This window comes from Seriola aureovittata, chromosome 18 (assembly GCF_021018895.1).
Source record: "Seriola aureovittata isolate HTS-2021-v1 ecotype China chromosome 18, ASM2101889v1, whole genome shotgun sequence".
In the NCBI taxonomy this organism is placed as follows: domain Eukaryota; kingdom Metazoa; phylum Chordata; class Actinopteri; order Carangiformes; family Carangidae; genus Seriola; species Seriola aureovittata.
Window position 1 is genome coordinate 19,391,938 of NC_079381.1, and position 19,346 is coordinate 19,411,283.

The window sequence follows — 19,346 nt, forward strand, 5'->3', positions numbered from 1 at the left end:
AAATTACACACAGGCGGCTGCATCAGAGCTAAAGCGCAATTTAAAATTAATTTATTTTACTTGTTATCGGTTTAAGAAATAACGATATCGTTGCTAAAAGAGGTGGGTGTAGGGAGGGTCTCATTATAGATGCTATTAAGTTGCATTAGGAAATTGAGACTATCCCCTAAGGAGCCCATAGGCCACCTGTACAAGCAGCTCCTTGACTTTCAGTTACGTTTCATTGCTAGGCGAATTGTAGTTGCTGTAGTAATTATGACGGGAGCAAAGGAGGAAGTTCAGCAAATACATGATATTCACACAGGAAACTGATAGTTATTATTGTCTCTTTTATCCGTGATCAGTCAGCAACCTTAACTTTATTATTGTAACCACGACAAAGTACCATGACTGTCCCATAAGCTTAACTATGTTTCTTATTGTAACCATGACAATGACTTGCAGCCATATATTATATGTCCATGTTAGGGAATGATTTCGGCTGAACTTGAACCGAAGATGTATAGTTCATGGTCAACCCCTTAAACCCATAGGCCCAAATATAAAGCTTTATTTAATCTAATCTAATTTTATTTGTTTTTAGTTTAAGAGGAATTCAGAACATTGCAATAGTAAATCTTGTGAACTTTGTCATCCTCAGTTTTCCTGTAGTCATACCTCTGTCAAGTGTCATACACTCACACACAAAATGGTCCCAGGCATAGTCCCCACATGATGTTTCTGGCTTTCATTTACCCGCAAGTGCATTAAGTGTTTGGCTTTTAACATTACCAGTGTCATTCACAAATAGAAATAATGGATGTAAATATGAATGTCTGATCACAGTATCCATCTTTGATCCGACTCAGGTTGGTCTCTCACAGTCTAAAAGGGACATTTGAGAGATTCATTAAAAAAAAACCCTCTTTGATTGTGAAAAAGCCTCCATCAAACAAGAAGCTATTTTCTATACGAAATAAATAACAGATAAGAGGAGTCGGGTGGTGGTGGTGGTGGTGGGGGGGGGGGGGGTAGTTAAGGATGGGCAACTACAAATGAATAGGAAATGAAAGGAACACAGATCACAGGATTGCAGTCTGTCATATTTTTATTACAAAGAAAATAGAGTGTGTTTAGTATGTGTAGATGTTAAATATAGTTGGCAGTGAATATTTTGCCATTCTTTCTTATGATATGAATATTAAAGTGACTGGGGTTTGAGTTTCAGTCTGCTCGTTCATCCTTTCATTCATTCAGTCCAGTTGTTTCTAATGTTTTGATTCTGCTGTCATATCAGACCCTGCAACTTCCGCCTTGCCTCAGCCTAACCCTTTGGACTTTGTCTACTTAAATTTTTTATTGTTTTATTATCTAAGTAAAACTTTTGCATCTGCCTCCTGTGACAAAAAAGATAGGACAAAAGGAGAATAGGAAAATAATCTAGCAGCTGAAACTTTTCCCTGAGTGAAAGCAGACAGACTTGAGAGCTGTGTCCGACTGCTGCAAGAACAACCTTGACAGAGACAGAACAAGATTCATAGATACAAAAGGACATGTGCATGCGCGCGCGCACACACACACACACACACACACACACACACACACACACACACACACACACACCATCCTGACTTTAGTGCTGGAGTTCCCTCTGGCAAGCCTCATTGATGTGATTCACGCTCATGGATGGGGTCACTGCAGGTGGGTTATTAACTTAAAAAGGCTATCAGGAACAGGGGTCCACTCAGCAGCTCCTCGATGTGAATATTTCAGGGCCTTTGTGGCCTGGTGGGCTGGGCTCGGTCATATTCTCCTAAGGCCATGGGAGGTCGTATCAAACATTCATCATACACAGCTGGGAAAGAAGGAAGACATTAAAAATACAACAGGCTGCAACCAAAAGTCTCAGAGACACAGAGAAGGATGAGATGGACATGTATGTGTCTATGTGTGTGTGTGTGTGTGTGTGTGTGTGTGTGTGTGTGCACGTGTGTGTGTGCGTGTGTGTGTGTGTGTGTGTGTGTGTGTGTGTGTGTGTGTGTGTGTGTGTGTTTTATTTTTGAGGATTGATGGATAGGACTGCAAGGATTTTGTTTGGACACATATGTGTCTGTGTGTGTGTGTAGACAGGCAGTTCAAAAATGAACATGGAAGGATTTTAATAATTCAAAAACCTTAAACCCTTCTGGGTTTTACAAAACATCAAATCCTGGGATGCCTCAGGTCACCTATAAAAAAACAACAAAGAATTGACACACTGTATAATGCACTGACTGAGACTGGAAGCCAAAGGGATTTATTCAGTAAAGAAACAAAGGGGAAAGAAATGTAAATATACAAATACAGACAACAGTATTCTTTTAGACAAAATTATATGAACACTTACCAAAGTGTGTTGTTATATTGCAGTAGATTTTTCTACTACTTTCTGTGGCGTTTACTCCTTTTATAGCATTGAAACCCACACTCATCAAAGTGATCAATGATTTACTGCTTCCTGATGACCCTGGTTATTGTTCTGTTTTGATGCTGCTTGATTTGAGTTCAACATTTGACAGTGAATTTAAATCAACAGTTTAATAGCAGGTTTGCATTGAGGATAGATAGATAGGTTTGATTGGCTTGATTGGTTTTTCTTCTACCTTTTATGACAGAGGTTCACGTCTGTCTGCCTCACCTGTGGCATCCCCCAAGGGTCAATTTTAGGTCCTCTTTAATTTTCAGTAATTTCATAAACATAGCATTCATTTTCATGTCAATGCTGATTATACACAACTCTCAAATATGGTGGCACTACAAATCTGTCTTCAAGACTGGATTCATACCTCTGCATTAAGGGGTTGCATTGTACATGTGGCGGCTACATGCATACACCCAGAAGGTGAGCATTTGTTGACAGCCTCAGAAATGTCAGGATTATGGAGGCCACAGACATATCCTTGTAGGGACAGCAAGAACTGTGACTGACTGCAGCATTATTTTCTCCTTTTTTTTTGACATATATATATAAAGTATATATACCTGTATATAGAAAAAAGATTTCCATTGTAGACTCACCCACTGTAGTCTCATTTATATCACAGTGAATTAAACAATGTAAAGACTGCGACTGTATGGAATATTCCCATAATCAGTGAGGAAAGACAACAAACCTTTCCACTGTTGCTTGTGCTTCAGTCAGCTGAGGACAGTTAATAATATTAAATTATTTTTACAGGTCTTGAGACAGTAGTCCATGCTTTTATTTCCTCTCATTTTGACTGCTGTAATTCTCTTTGCTCCGGCCTGTATCATCAGTTAATAGCTCGCTCATCAAAAAGAGCAAAGTCAGGGGAATCAGATAGCATTAGTTTTAGAATTGATTTGAAGATTTTGTTACTAGGTTTTAAAGGTTTGCACAGTCAAGCACCTACTTGAATTGTTAATGCCTCGTGAACAGCAGTGCAACCTTGACATCGTCAGGCAGGGGTCTCCTGGTAGTTCGAACCCCTCACTTTGTTACTCGGGGTCACTGAGCCCTTTCAGTTCATGCCCCTCACTTCCAAAAACTCATTTTTAATTCATTCCTTCATTTTAAATTTCATTATTTGTATGCTTCCTGTTGTTTTAGTGTTTTATGATTTTATTCTATCTTCGGTCTTTAAAACATTCTCATTATTTTAGCATATTTGTATTGTTCACTCTCGCTGTGAACATAAGATATCCCTAAATCAAATAGATTTATGTCAACTACCTGTAAAGCAACATAATAACATGTTATATGAAAGGGTTTGTGTTCATTATTTGTTGGCACGGAGACAACCATCTGCCCTGACTTGGCATGGGGCCACAATTAAGACCTTATTGCCATGGTGCTGCTCAGGAGTGAGGGGGGGCTTGTGGGTAAAACATCTTTTCTCTGTTGGCACATTATGTCCATAATAGCACATATATGCATAACAGTTATTATAGAATTAAGTTTTATATTAATTACAAAATTAAATATGTCATACACTTTAATTGCTACAGATCACTGTAGAGCTTTAGCATAGCAGGTGAAATAAAATTTTATTCAGGTGTACCAGTCAGCCATGTGATGGCCAGCATCCACCAGCCATGCCACAGCCAACAGACGCCATGTGTTTGACAAGTAAAACTGTTCACCTTGAGAAAGGTCGGTACACAATTCTTCTTTATATTACAGATATCACATTAATGAATAAGTGAATTCTTTGTTATTTAGTGAAGGAAATTAAGTTTATACTTGGATCGATTGTGAATTGACTGGTTATTCTACTCAGCTATAGTTACAATGCAAATTAAGATGATTAAATATAAAATAATTTATTAAATAATATGATATAATTCTGACAGAAGACATTCTCCTGTAGAATGTGTATTTCTACTTTTGATAAAGTGTATTTTGCTGAAAATAATCCTGTTCTTTTTCTTGAGATTTTTAATACAGGACTTTTACTTGTAATGGAGTATTTCTACAGTGTGGTACTACCGTTACTTTAGTAACAGTATCTTACCACTGACATGGACTCCTCCACTACATCCATGTTCCTCTGTTTAACAGTCGATCTTTATGTGGTGCGGGGGGCTATGAATTATAATCTGAAAACAGACACTGGTACTTGCACTGCAAAATTCTGTGAAATACAAATGTAACATGTAAATGTGTTCTGAAAAGATAAAATGAAACTGAAAAAAAAACGGATTTTCTACAGTTTGTGCTGTAAAATTATGAATGTAGGTCTTGAAACAAGAACAAGGACAAAATATTATCACACAGGTGCACAGACTGCACTCCATCCATGAGGAGTCCCTCACTCCTCCCTGCCTGGTATCTCTGTGGCATTTCTCTGGGCCAGTTGGCACCCTGCTGAGCTGACAACACCAATGTGTCACTCCAGTTTGTGTGTGTGTGTGTGTGTGTGTGTGTGTGTGTGTGTGTGTGTGTGTGTGTGTGTGTGTGTGTGTGTGTGTGTGTGTGTGTGTGTGTGTGTGTGTGTGTGTGTGTGTGTTGTGTGTGTGTGTGTGTGTGTGTGTGTGTATGTGTGTGTGTGTGTGTGTGTGTGTATCTGTGAGAGAGAGAGAGTGCGTGGTTGTCTGGACATACAATTGACTGAGAGAGACAGAAACGGGGAAGCAGAGGGGAAGTGAGGCAGGGTTCAATCAATCACAGTTCATATGAGCACACACTGAGTTTTACACGCTCAGTTATGACACTCTATACAGTATATATATATATGTATATGTATATATATATATATATATATATACATATAGTATTTAATGTATCAAAACTGAGGCATACCTTTCAGAGACTGTCGGACATTATTCTATTCTGCGTTCTGTCCTGGCATCGAATTCTTTTAAAATGCCAGGCAGAAAATAACAATGTCTGACCTGTTTTCCTGTATGCGACACACAAAGACAAGCTAACCGTGTGCACAGCAGTGGTGTGTGTGTTCATGTAAGAGTGTATGTGTGTGGCTGTCTGAACCAGCTGAACCCTGTTGTGTCTGAGTTGGACGACTGCTGGGCATGGAACATGGCTGCCTATTTTAGACTGACTAACCAGTCACCTAACTTAAGATTAGTAACCTTGCTAGTGGCATGGCTGTATAGGGATGTTTGTTGGTCAACTACCTTGGTCCAGATGAAAATATTTCAACAACTATTGGATGGATTGGCATGAAATTTTGTACAGACATTCATGCTCCCCAGAAGGATAATCCAAATGACTTTGATGATCCCCTGACATTTCCATTAATGCCGCCAGAAGGTCAAAACTCTTTGGATCGAGTGAAATATCTCAACATCTACCCAATCGATTGGCACAAAACTTGGAACAGACATTCATGGTTCCCAGCAGAGGCATCCCAGTTACTTTGATGAGGCCGTGGAGTGAAATGTCTCAACATTTAAAACATTATGAGCTGTTGACATTAGCATTTAGCTCAAATCACCACTGTGCTTAAGCACATCCTCATGGAGCATGGCTGTAGAAAATGTCCAGGTTAAGGAAGCTGATTTAAAGCTTTAAAAAAGGCAACACATATGAAAGAACAGATTGTTCTCACCATGCAGACATCTCTCTGTCAGCTCTGTTAAGAATCACTGCATTTGGTACAAGGAGCTTTCCTGTTTGCTTTCTTTGTTAGTCATTTATAAAGCTTGTCATATTTCTTTAGGCTGGCACTCGCAGAGGAGGAGGGACCAAGTCAATAGCCTCCCTCCCTAACAATCTAATCTACACTTTACTAAGTGATCTCCTGCTGAGACTGAGAAAGGGAAGGTATTATTGGCAGTAGCGAGGTTAAATTGCTTTTTGGTAACGATCCCAGGAGGCATTAGCTCTTTTTTTTGTTATAAAAAGGAGAGAGGTTTAACAACTATGGTAGGAAAAAAATGTGCATTGGAGCGGTGAAGCGTGGTGCAAAATTACAGTGAAATTCTCAGATGATGCAGCAAAAAACAGGGAGTAATGTTTCCTAATGTCACCTGTTTGTTTTTAGTTTAGAAGAAGAGACAGCTATTCAGCATCTTGCAGATGACAGTGCAGGAGAGGCTTTGCTATAGTTAGACTGATAGCTCCCTCTTGTGGTCATTATGGAGACAGAGACAAAGGTTGTCCTGTTGAGGTAAATACTACCATGTTCTCTTAAGAAACAATTTGTTGAAGTGTATTTTTTAGCATAGATACATGACTCATAGTAACGCATCATCAGCAGGTGCTTGTAAAATATTTCACTCCATTTTAGTGAGTTGTAATTTGATGCAGTGGCAGATAGATATAGTGGTGGCTGTGGACGGTAATGTTGGGTATCGCAACAACTATTGGATGGATCGTAGAGAAATTTTGCTCTGACATCCATGTTTCCCACAGGATGAATCCTGCTGACTCTGCAATAAATTCTGCACTGACATTCATAGAGGATGAAGCCTGTCGACCGAAGATTCTTCACATTTGTGGTTTCAGTGAAATGTCTCAACAACACTTTGATGGATTGGATACAGACACTCACATTACCCACAGGATGAATTTGCAGTAACCTTGGTGATCCCCTGACTTGTCATCTAGCGCCAATATCAGTCTGTAGACTGTCTTGCTTTTACATAATTTGTCTTTTCTTGGAGATAAAAGTGGTGTGCGGTTTCGCTATAAGCCTAAGATTTATGGTTTTGTTAAAAAAAAGTAATCAAATAAAATTTTAACAATCAGTTCCAAAGGCAATTGGAAGCCCGCCTGATGACAATGACTTGTGAGGTAAGATGTTCAAATCCTGGCAGCAGAAGTTTGAAAAAGCTGCATAGAGGAAAGATATGTTGACTGATGAAAGCAGGGTGCTGGATTTTAAACACTGATGATGATGGGATGCACTGTAAACAGACCACATTTCATACACATCCGACCTGTAAAGCGATAACTGGTGTCATTTCTTTACCACTGAGTTTATTGTAATCGTTCAGTCCATTTGCTGGCACTGTTCACATGAGGCATCAAGAAGTGAACATTTTTCTCTAACCACTTTGCTGATCAAATAAATTCAAAGACTGAATTGCAAATGAAAATGTGGAATGCAGAAATTGCATTAGTCTTTTTAAATGAACCCCCCACATTAAGAGCTACTAAAGACATACTCTGGAGGAATGGACTTGCTTGCAAATGTCGTTCTGAAAAAAAAGTCAAAGGCTTGCTTTCATCAGTCAGGCCACTGAAGGTATATAGCTGACATTACTTTGAGGCACTAGGTTACCTCATTAACCACATAATCTACAGTAGCTGTGTAGTGTACATCCTAACAGGTCTCCTCCAGATTTTTAATTGGATATAAAGCTTAAGATTTGAAACTCTTACATTTTGTAGTAAGAAATTACACAAACATTTTATGGCCACACAGCATCAGAGCAACATTGATGATTTTGCACATTGTAAAGGTTCTCCCTTTGGTTTCTAACTTTAGAGGACAGTGCTGAGTGTTATTATTATATTCACAAATCTGTTCTGGGGCACAGAAATGGTTATTATATAGTGTCCCATCCTCAAAGCATCTGGTGCAGAGAAATAACAGGCTAAAATTATAAATATTTAAGTCATTATAGAAGTCTATTGGGGACTTTCTTAAGAAAATCATGTAAACTTGAAAATGAAAGTAATTCCATCATAGCAATGTAATATTTCACACATGTACGTGTTCAAGGATTACACTGGACTTTTACTTTATGAATGTGAGAAAAAGCAGGAGAAGCAGTCAGCAGGTTCCATTTCAAAGTATTTAATCTTTTGCTTGCAGCCAGTCAGGTGTGAGTGGCTACAGTTGAGTGTTTATATATCTCCAAATGAAAGAAAGCGCACACACAGATTATACCATATTATCTTGAATGAAGCAACAAACAATTCTAAATCAACATCAGTACATCAATACATTCTCACTCTAAATATATAATCATGTGAGAACTAACAAAGGAGATTACATGAACTACTTAACAACAAAATAAACATGATCTGAGGGAATACAATGAAATAAACTCACTCGACACACTCAGGAACAACGGTGAAATGATAGAGGGAAGCGGCTCAGGTGAAGGGCGAACAGAGAAGGAGCTCAGGACACAGAACAAAGAACACTCAAGGCACCTGTGTGAGCCGCCCAGGTAGCACACCTGCTCTCCTGCTGCTCATCAGTCCAGCAAAGCAGAGAAAATTAAAAAAGAAAATGCAGTAATACAATTTGCATTTTCATTTTCACATACTCATGTGGGCGTTCTATGACCACATGAAAATGAAAATTGAAAAGCTCATCTTACTTCACCCGGTGAAGTTTGTATGTTTTATCGTCTTTATGTACATCTGATTTCTCTTTTTGCTATTTTTAGTTCTTTCTTTCACCTGACCGTTTCATTGCTTTCTGTTCAGTAACACATTTTCTGTGGTTGGGAGCTTTATTGTCTGTGTGTGACAGAAAGATAATTGATGCCAAGCTCCTGAGTTTCAGTCTCACCTCTGACAGATCTTAAAAATTCTCAAACCTTTCATCACTGAACTGTTCATGACATGATGGAGGAATTTCTCAAGGCTAAAATTATACTCACTTCACTATTTTCCACTCATTTCTCTGTGTCTGCTTCTGTAATATTTACAGTAATTAAAAAAATAATAATAATTTTTTTTAAAAATTAAAAAATGAGGAGTTTGAGTGTGATTATGCAGAAAGCCACAGGTAGTCCCTGCAGAAAGTCAAAATTGCACAAACCACAGGTTTGTTTCAATACTGTCTGCATGTGGCCACGAGGTGGGGCTAAGTAATGGTATAATTGCACTATGATGAAACCACCAAAAAAATGTGCTTTGTCCCAGTTTATTGCTTGTTAAATTTCTGGCTCTCACCACTCTGTTTCCTTATTGTAGGAGCCAGATGACCCTGCACCCTGTGAACAAAAGACCACCCCAACATAAACTGGTCTCCTAACAGGGACCAGCCAGGAACAACCAAAACTGAGCTTTTGTAAGAGTCATCGCCTGATCTGACATGAAATAAAAGTTATTTTCATGTAGCCATACATTTCCGGTTACTCTACAACTAGATTGCGGTCTGTGATTTGTGTGTGTGTGTGTGTGTGTTTGTGTGTGTGTGTGTATGTGTGTGTGTGTGTGTGTGTGTGTGTGTGTGTGTGTGTGTGCGAGTCAGCTCCCTGTGAGTTCACTGGGTGAAAAAGTGAGTGGCAAAGAGAGGAAACGTGAGGAGTAATAGGATAGAGGACGTGTGTCTCGTTTCCATTTTCCCCTGAAGGTACAGGCAGGTTGAGACGACCACACCACTGACGCTTACAAAGGAAAGACACACCCCTCTCTCTGGCATGTTAATAGCTTTATGTTTCACCCAGATCATATATAGTGTCGAGGCTCATTCATTCAAAGCAAAGGATTTACCAGTCCTTCCATGCTCTATGGGCTTGTTATATTTCTATTGTTTAGAGGGTAAAAACTATAATCACAAAACATTCCTGCTTTGTAATTTCAAGCTGAGTCATCAGTCATCACTGGTAGGAAAATCACTGCAAATGGAATTACTGGGATTACATCATGTTGGAAAATTATCTCTTCTCGCCAAATACAAATCAAACAGGAGAGAGTGAAAGAACTGAGCAACAGATGACGTAAAACATGGGAAAACAGAACGTTTCACTCATAACGCAGCAAGTGATTTGAACCGGTTAACACACACACACACACCACACCATACGTACTGTAATCGTGTTCAGTGTGAATGCATGACTGAGCCCCCTAAGGTCTCTCAGTACGTCTATAATGTTCCCCAGCCCCATCAATCCCCACAGGATACAACAGAGAACACAGCACAGTCGAAAGGTCTTACATAATAGGTAAAGGAATGCTGGAGCTTTGCCGCAGACTTCTGGATCGTCTCACTCTCACACACAAAGTGGGGCCCGTTCCCCTTCACACTGGAACACGCTGTCTTTGCACAAGCAGGCAAAGTCAACAATGATCCCATGAATAAATCACTGAATTGAGAAACCATTAAGTACAGCATGGCACAGCTTGGTTGTGGTTTGTTTTATTGCCTACAAAAAGTGTGTCCAGTGAGTCAAAAACATCACTATGTACAATAAACTGAAGAATAAATTATTATTGCAATACTTTAAAAAAGGTTTTGAAATGTGTTTTCACAGATAAAATTAAATACTAGACATCAGAACACCTACTCCACTGCTTTTTATGTTCTTTTTTTCCCTGCAAGTTGTTGTAAAGATTCATTTCTCAGTCCTAAACCTCTTTCTTCTTCCTTAGGAACTTGAGAGACAGTTTTGACTCTCACAGTAAAAATATACAAATATTCCACTGGAGCAGTATTAAAATCTTATAACACATCATCAGTCATCATGCCGGGATCCACTTTATGCTTTTGTTGAAGGTAGCATGCAAACAAATGTTAACACAACAGATGGAGTATCCACACAGGAAACCACAGTGGATACAACACCACATGAATGGTGGTCCGTGTTGTGTGTAAACACAAAAAGGGGGCAGGCATTAACATACTGTACAGTGCAGTTCTGGAAAATGTTCCCGTGGCTCCAGGCAAATGTCTACAACTGTCAGTCAGTGAGTTTCTAAGTCCAACCTTCATTTGCATTTTAAATACACCAGTAAAAGTACAGTACAAATTGGCAACTTCAATTAACTTTTAAGACATCGTCACATTTGTAAATAAAACAATAGAAAATACTGACAAACTCTCACAACACCCTGCGGCGGTGTAATCGCACACCTTGGCAGTATATTGCACTCCCACTGACATTCTTGTCTCTCACGCTCTCCCTCCCTGGAGGCTTCTCACTATCTTCCTCTTGCTTTTTTTCTGACACAGGTCGCAAATTGTAACAGACACCTTTACGAGCCAGAAGACTTCAGTCCCTCATCTCTGGATATTTAGGCGTACGCCGCGACTGCCATGAGAATCTGCACAGCCATGGAGACGCACGGTATCTGCGCTACGGTGTAGGCCAGAGAGCGGGTGGGCGCTCGAAGGGCCAACAAGTAGGCGACGGTGTGCAGCACGCGGCCCAGGAAGAAGACGAGGAAGTGGAGGCGGGCGACAGGAAGCGAAGGTCCAGTCAGGGAGTAGATGGCACCAAGGAAGAGGAAGGGGAAGATGTTCTCCATGTCGTTAATGTGAGCTCTGTCGGAGAGAGGAGATTCAGTCACACTCACGTACAGCGTCTGACCTCGGACACACACATCTGCTTCTCATAGCCTGTAATGTTGTGACTCAGTGAAGTGATGACACTCTATAAGACATTCCGGTCGTCTGAAGGGTGACAGGACGTCTAAGTAAACGTTACTCATCACTTTAAGTCAGTCTGCTAGTCTCACGTGCATCATACAACAGCAGACGTGTGAACATGATGGGTTGAGGAGACAGATACCTTACAACATTAAGTGAGAAGGGAGAGCTAAGGAATCCCAACAGGCATACAGGCACAGAGTGGTAAATAATAAATACATAATAAAACAAAGAGCGAGTGTTAAACAACTGATTCATACTCATTTTGCTTTTTACTTAACAGCCATGTGAATTTCCTGCTTCCTCTCCACCCACAGGATTCAACTTTATGATAACATTAATCCTGGCAATCTGCCCTCTTAACAAATCTTGCAGAAAGAGTACATTATGGGAGAGTTGAATAGACTTGCAGACTATTTTAGCACACAATGTTGTAGCATGACTCAGTCACCACTGAGATTTACTGTTTTTACTAGTAGAAAAATATCTGCTTTCCTCACTACTGTCATGGATCATGACAAGTTAAAACAAAACTAAGCAAAATTACCACAGGCTGCCAATGGGCTGAAGGAAAATACATGGTCTGACTCAAGAGCTGCATCAAAATGGAAAAATTTAACTCAGAAAAAAAATGTCCTTTTATAATTACAGGGAAATTGACATTTGCCAGAAATATCCAAGTGAGATTTGTTTTTCTTTTCATTATTTTTAAAATTTGGCACATGCATGTTGGTAAAATGAACCAAAGCCAAAGAAATCCCAGAAGCTTCAACAAAACCAGTGAACAGTCAGTGTGAATGAACTTGTTTCCTTTTAACACAAGCTTTTCATGATAGAAATATCCTAATCTAGAAACAGTAGGGAAAGAAGTGAACAGGCGTTCTGATGCTATCAGTGGTGGAAAGTAACAAAGCACATTTATGCACTTTTACTGAACATAAGCACAAATTTGAAGTAATGCACTTTACTAGGGTATTTTCATTTAATGCCAACAACTGTACTTTTAGTCCACTACAATTCTACTCTTTAGTTCACTTTCTTTGAAACCTTTAAGCTACTTTACAAATTAACGTTTCACATATGATGAACTCATAACAAAATGATAGCATTGTTATGGATTAAGCCACTAAACAGTATGTAAAATATACCCTAACCAAAGATGGTAGTTAAGTTTTACTGCATCAATGACAATCCAGTGATATACTGTGGTGAGTACCATACTGTTTAGGTCTACTGTCAGTACATTTTGCTCCTCATACTTATACTTAAGTAACATTTTCGATGCCGTCATACAGTATTACTGCCACTTTTATTTATTAAGATTTAGATTAAACAAATGTTTGAATAATCTAGTCAAATGTAGCCAAAAAAAATAACAGTTTGTGTTTTTTTCTCATTATTATAATCTATAAATAAGTAAATAAGTATTTCTTTCACAGTAAAAGCCCTCTGCTCTCACCTCCGGCATCTTTCCACATAGGGATCCTCTCTGTGATACTGTAAACCTCCGTGTCTCAGCGCGTCCTCAGGGTTGGCAAAAGCCTTTCAGGAAAGAAAAACAAACTTTTCATCAGTGAACAGTGAATATTATGTTGCTGTCACTGCTGATGTCCTTAATTCTTTATTAATCACGGACTCACCTTTTTACGGAGCCTCACTTGTCCCGTTATTATCGCTATAATGTACATTTTTATCAGCAGCAGGACGCCGTAGAAAACAAAACAGGAGAAAACCTCGTTCCTTATCATGACTGCCATCTCTGTTTGAACGATGCTCTGAAGTGAGTTGCACAGAGGAGTTGGTGTTTGCGTCACACAAGCTGCTGAAAGTGAGAGTGAGTCCGAGGGGAAATCTTTTTGTACTGTCGGCGATGCCTCCACCCACTCAGGTTAATCACAAGAAGCGGAAATGTTTCATTCATGTTCCATGAATCCTGCAGTGTGAGTGGGATGCCTTGAGAAATTCCTTGTAGCCTGCGTCAAAAACTCGTTCCCTGTGGCCATAAAGTCACTATTGCAACAAAGTAAAAGTTCCCATAAAGGACTTTCTATTTTTCTAGTTATTATTGTTTTTTTCAGCTGACTGTTTGTCCGCAGGATTTCGCAAAAAGTACTGAACCGATTTGCATAAAATTTGGTGGAGGGATGGGACATGGACCACGGAAGAACCCATTCACTTTTGGTTAAAGAGGCAGATCCTGGAACTTTTAACATTGTGAGATGTTGATGTGCATTTTAATATTTTCAATCAATTTCTCTGATCTCTGGGAAAAAAATCAAAATACAAATACAAATATTTGTAGTGTTGAGCTCTGATTTTGTACAGTGTGTTGCAGATCCAGATGATAATCATTGGATCTCACAGATGTGTAGGATTGTTCGGCTTTGGCAGAGGTATGCTCTCTTCTAGTTCCTGATGTGAGCAGCATTTTATTGTTGTGCATGTACAGCTGGAGTAAAGTTGAACTACTTTTCATATTGAAGGGTGTCATTTTAAAATCTCATTGGTTTTCTGTGTAGAATCATAATCTGAAAAGTTACAAGAAATTATAGACGATAGTAGGAGTAACAGGTACAGTATTTCCCTCTGAAATATAGTGTATAGTAGCATAAAGTAGTTGAATAAAGTATAAACTTCAAAACTGTACTTAAGCGCCTAATCGTACAGGCCCAGGTGTCCTTGAACCAGGTACGTGTGAAGAGTCGTAACCTTTCTTGTTGGAAAGTCAATCAAACAACTATAAGCGTGCATAAAACGATAAACGAATAAATCTTTTTAATGAAGTGTGTGTAATGCCAGTAACAATAAAACAAAACTCCACTTATCTCCTTCTAATGAGTCGAAGAGCAACTTTTGTACTTCCAGCCAGCATGTCTTATCATTTGCGTATTTTGGTGTGTGTGTTTTGGCTGCTGGCAAAACAAGCTGTGAGGCTGGGTGGAAAACAAGGAACATTTTCATCTATCTCAGCTCAGGTGCGAGTGGTGCCTCGATCCTGCAACCTATTTGCTCAACACCACAATCTGACATCATTTTAAGTGGTACAGTATGAGTACTGTTCTTAAACTTAACATGTAATTTGTTATAGATTAAACTACAAGTATCCTCGACCAATGACAACAGTAAAATGCTACTTCCACATTATTGATCTGTTACAATAATCCAGTAATATAATGTATAATGATATTACAGTAACAGAAGCTGTTTGTTTGCATAACGAATATGTCTACTTTATCATTTTTCAGTACATTTTGCTGATGAAACCTACGTACTTTTACTTAAGGACAGAGTTGGAGGAAGTCTTCGGATCCTTTACCTTCCTATGTAAAAATACAGAAGTATTATCAGGTAAATTTCATCTTTCATAACGGTACATTATAATGTTTATTATATTATTGTCAGCAGGCAGCATATTTTATGTTGTAGGTTGAGGTGGAGCTAGTTTTAATCAATACAAACAGTATCTTGTTGCATATAACGATTAATCAGATTTTATAAACTGACTACCTGAGTACCTTCACTTGCAATAGATTCATTTCACATTGTTGTATTGCTACTTTTACTTATATAAAAGATCTGAATATATCTTCCACCACTGGATATCAGGGTAATGACATTCTTCTAAAAACAAACCCTGCAAAAAGATTGATCTAATTTTAAGATAAAACAACATCACTCACACCCTATTTCTCTTCAACACCAATCAACACATTTATTGCACATTTCCTGTGTATTTCATCTTGTTTATGTTTGTATGAAGACTCCTCCTGGACAAGTGTCAGCCATCAGTCCCCTGAGTTTGCCAGTCCAAGGTGAGCGAGCTGCCTGAGCTGGTGTCGTCACAGCAGTCCTCAGCGTCAGAGAAGGAGGACATGTAGTGCAGGCCTGTCACTCTGTGGTAGCCTCCCTGGAGCATCTGTGGGTACGCGGTGAGCTCCATGGCCCTGCGGCCCGTCCTGCTCACTCTCACAGTCCACATGTCAACCAGCTGGGAACACATGGCACAGCCCATGGTGTGTGCAAACAGGTCAGGAGACAGATTACACAGATACACACAGTTACTCTACACATTCACACGGACGTCAGTATGCACAGTCATCCTCGCTCCATGTAATTCACCAGGAAGCAAGAAACATTTCATTAATAAAGACACCTATGACACAGAAATATATTTACATATACTGAGATCTAATATTTACATGTACCTTTAACAAACAACTGTATTTGTAATATATTGTTAGAATATATTTGCAGGTTATCACAGTACATACCAGTTGTTGCTGTTTCATACATTGTTAAAACATGACCACATACTTTCCATATATCTGCCAGCTATATCTAAGTAGAAGGAGAAAAAGTTAGATAGATATGTGGTCATTTTATTTTGCAAACATTCATGTAAATGCAAATAAACTGACACGTATGAGCATCATTTATTGAATATAAACAGGCTTTTAGTTAGATTAAAAAAGTTATAATTTTTTCTCATTGCACTGCATGTATTGTATTTTATTATGGTACTGTGTATTTTCACTTGACTTTAAAAGTATGTTATAAATAAAGGATATTACTATTATTATTATTATTATTATTATTACTATAAATATAGGAATGGCTAAATGTATTTTAACATGGAATTGTTATTTTGTATGTTTGTTCAGAAAGAAAATCTCAGAGTTTTACAGTCTGATTCTGTAGGGTAAAACACTGACTGATTCCTTGCCAAAGCCTGTGAGTGTTTCCTTACGATATGTTTATCAGGATTTTCCTTTCTTTTTTTCTTTTCAAAGGCTTGCAGCAAATAAAATAGACAAGCAGGGAAAGGGAGGTAACAGCACAAAGAGGGCAGCAACTGATCGAGTTCTGTCCTGTTTTTTCAAAGAAACCAAAACACCACAGCAGTCTTACATCCAGCCCTGCCTGTAGGGCCCGATGAGGGTAATCTGGAGTTAAAAGGTCATGGAGTCATAGAAAGTTTGTCTGTCTCAGGGTGTTCTCCGTCTCTCAGAGCTGCCAGACACGGCATGTAAATATTTACAGAGGTTGGATTTTGCAAAAGCAGCTGAGCTAGAGTTCACAGAGAGAGGAGCTGAATCAGTGTGCACTAGACTCTCCAGCAAATCTTCTTTCAGTCCAGGAGAAAACTCATCTGGTGACTCGCTGCCCTGACGATGCTGCAGCGCTTTGATTCAGGTTTAGCTGGCTGCAGAATCCCCGCAGGACCTGTTTACAGTGGCCAACACCACTTTGATTAATGAATCACTTCCTGTGTCATGTTATTCATCTTCTCTTCAGCTTGATACATATATATATAATACATGCCTGTGGAAAGAAATAGATAGGAAGTCAGTGGCAGATTCCACTGTCACTATTCAAAACAAGTTAAAGGACAAAATGTTGTTTTCTTGTCACAGTCAATCAATCAAACTTTATTTGTATAGCAGCTTTCATCCAAGTAAGTGAAGTTCAGTCTACTTTAAAAGTGACTGACAAGCTGATAATAAGACAGTACAAATGTAAAGTACGAATGCACACTTGAAATAGAAATTAAGAAAAATATGTGAATAGAACCATTAAATTAATAGAAATACATTAAAAACAATACAATAGATGAAGGAAAATGAATAAGAGAGAACAATGTTTTTTAAAACATGAATACAATAAAAATAAATGAGGAAATAAAATAAATAATGGCCAAAAAATATTCAAGGCAGATTTTAAGACAGCAACATTTTGAGCTTCTCTTAGCTTCCTCGAGCCACAGCAAGCAAGTCAGACAAGAGGGGCGCTGCCGACATTAAGTGGTTTAAAAAACAAAACCGGAAAACATGTCTTTGATTTAGGTGTTATGTGTTTTCTCATTCTGGTTTTAGTCAGCACGCGACAGGAGGTTTCTGAATCAGCTGTTACTGATTTGCGCATCTTGTGACAAACATCTATTTTAACTTTCTGAACACGGCAGGCGAGTAGTAACTGAGGTAAAATGGGGGAACCCACTCAAGTGGTCATAATTTGGGGATATTAAAAATGTATGTGTACACCAGGCAGAGTTCAGTTCGTTCTGACAGCTCTAGCAATAAACACAGATCACTCCCACAAGAGTTATTTTAGCTGATTACATTACTACTCACATTCCATGTGTTGAACAACAAACTGTGGATGTTGTGTGTTCTGTACAATCAGTCAGCATTTTTAAAACAGTTTCAAACCTTCAAGGGAATCACTGCAACTAATTTCTCCTTCTGAAGAGGCCGTTCTCATATTGGCACACACATTTCCATGCATAATTGGTATTTATTACAGTCAATTAATACAGCTCTCAACCTGGCCTCTTAAATCTGTCATCTGACCTTCACCGTGTAAAGCACATGTAAGAATGGAATGAGTTTAATGATGAGGGTGGAAAGGACAAGTCGTCTGCTGCTACTTGCCACACCCATCACATCCCAGTGAATGGACACAGCAGGGGCGAACCTCTTCGAGCCGGCCTCACACTCCCCTGCTGTCCTGCATTCTCACTGTATTGTTATCTGCTGATTTAATATTCAATGGTCTATAAAACTACAGCTATGGGATATTCAATTATTCATCAATATATCTGGTGTCTTCTGAAATGCATCCTGCACAGCGTAAAAAAGTAAGCATCCCGCCTTCACTGTAACCTTCATGTCGGTAATCTATAACCATGTAAGTGCTGTGTGTTTGCATCCAAGCTCAGACACACACACACACAGTGCAAGAAACAAGCCGGTGTCTTTTGTGGATGCATGCTGCGGATACATGTGTGTGTGTGTGTGTGTGTGTGTGTGTGTGTATGTGTCTACATGTGGAAGTCAATCCCCCGGCACAGTTTTCATTTTCATTTTTGGCTCTTACCTGAATTGTACAGTGTGTCTGTTCTCCTGTCTTCAAGAATGCTCAGTACGTGCATCATATCCTCTCAGCAGCCCGTGTGTTTTTCCTCTCGGTCTGCTTCTGTCTGGACTGGATACAGCTCAGCATACGTATGGGACTCGAGATGACATCACAGCTGCTCACTTAAGAGTTGCTTCCTCTCTCTCAGATTAGTATAGTTAGCTATATTTCTTCATTGGACAACAAATAGACAACATCTCATCCTTATAGCTGCCTTTAGATCAAAACTATAAATGAGTAGTGATGATGCTGAAGTCAGAGTATCAAGGAAAGTATTAAATCTGCATAAATATTATTTATCTGGGCATGTCTAATAATGCACCTATTTTAAAGCATAGCATATGCAAGCAAGCTTAGCATAAAGACTAGAAAGAGGGAAACAGTCTGGCTTTGCCAAAAAAGTACACACAATTTTACATTTCATTTTTTGTACAGATTAAAAAAAAAAAAACGATGTAATGTGTTAATTAGTGAGCAAGTGGACATGTTACCTTTGGACAGAACCTGGTAAACTGTTTCCCCCATTTCCAGTCTTTGTGCTCAGTTAACAGTCTCCTGGCTCTAGCTTCATATTTAATAAACATGACAGCATATTGAGCTTCTCATCTGACTCATAGCAAGACAGTAGATAAACATCCAATGACCACTGAAGTA

The 19,346-nt window shown here is 38.9% G+C and overlaps 1 protein-coding gene across 1 annotated transcript; it reads right to left on the minus strand.

Annotated features, from left to right (window-relative positions):
- Positions 1-10,531: 10,531 nt before the first annotated feature.
- ptges (prostaglandin E synthase) lies at positions 10,532-13,681 on the minus strand. Its single transcript, XM_056402732.1, has 3 exons — positions 13,418-13,681; positions 13,237-13,319; positions 10,532-11,672 (listed from the first exon to the last, which is right to left on the minus strand). The coding sequence occupies exons 1-3, from the start codon at positions 13,532-13,534 to the stop codon at positions 11,423-11,425; spliced, it is 450 nt and encodes a 149-aa protein (XP_056258707.1). The 5' UTR covers positions 13,535-13,681; the 3' UTR covers positions 10,532-11,422.
- Positions 13,682-19,346: the final 5,665 nt, after the last annotated feature.

Excerpts from the sequence above, each read along its gene's own strand:
- ptges (XM_056402732.1), bottom strand. The coding sequence starts at position 13,534 with ATGGCAGTCATGATAAGGAACGAGGTTTTCTCCTGTTTTGTTTTCTAC. Across the intron at positions 13,320-13,417 it reads AAGTGAGGCTCCGTAAAAAG|GCTTTTGCCAACCCTGAGGA; the intron begins GTGAGTCCGTGA and ends CTTTCCTGAAAG. Across the intron at positions 11,673-13,236 it reads TATGTGGAAAGATGCCGGAG|AGCTCACATTAACGACATGG; the intron begins GTGAGAGCAGAG and ends TCTCTCCGACAG.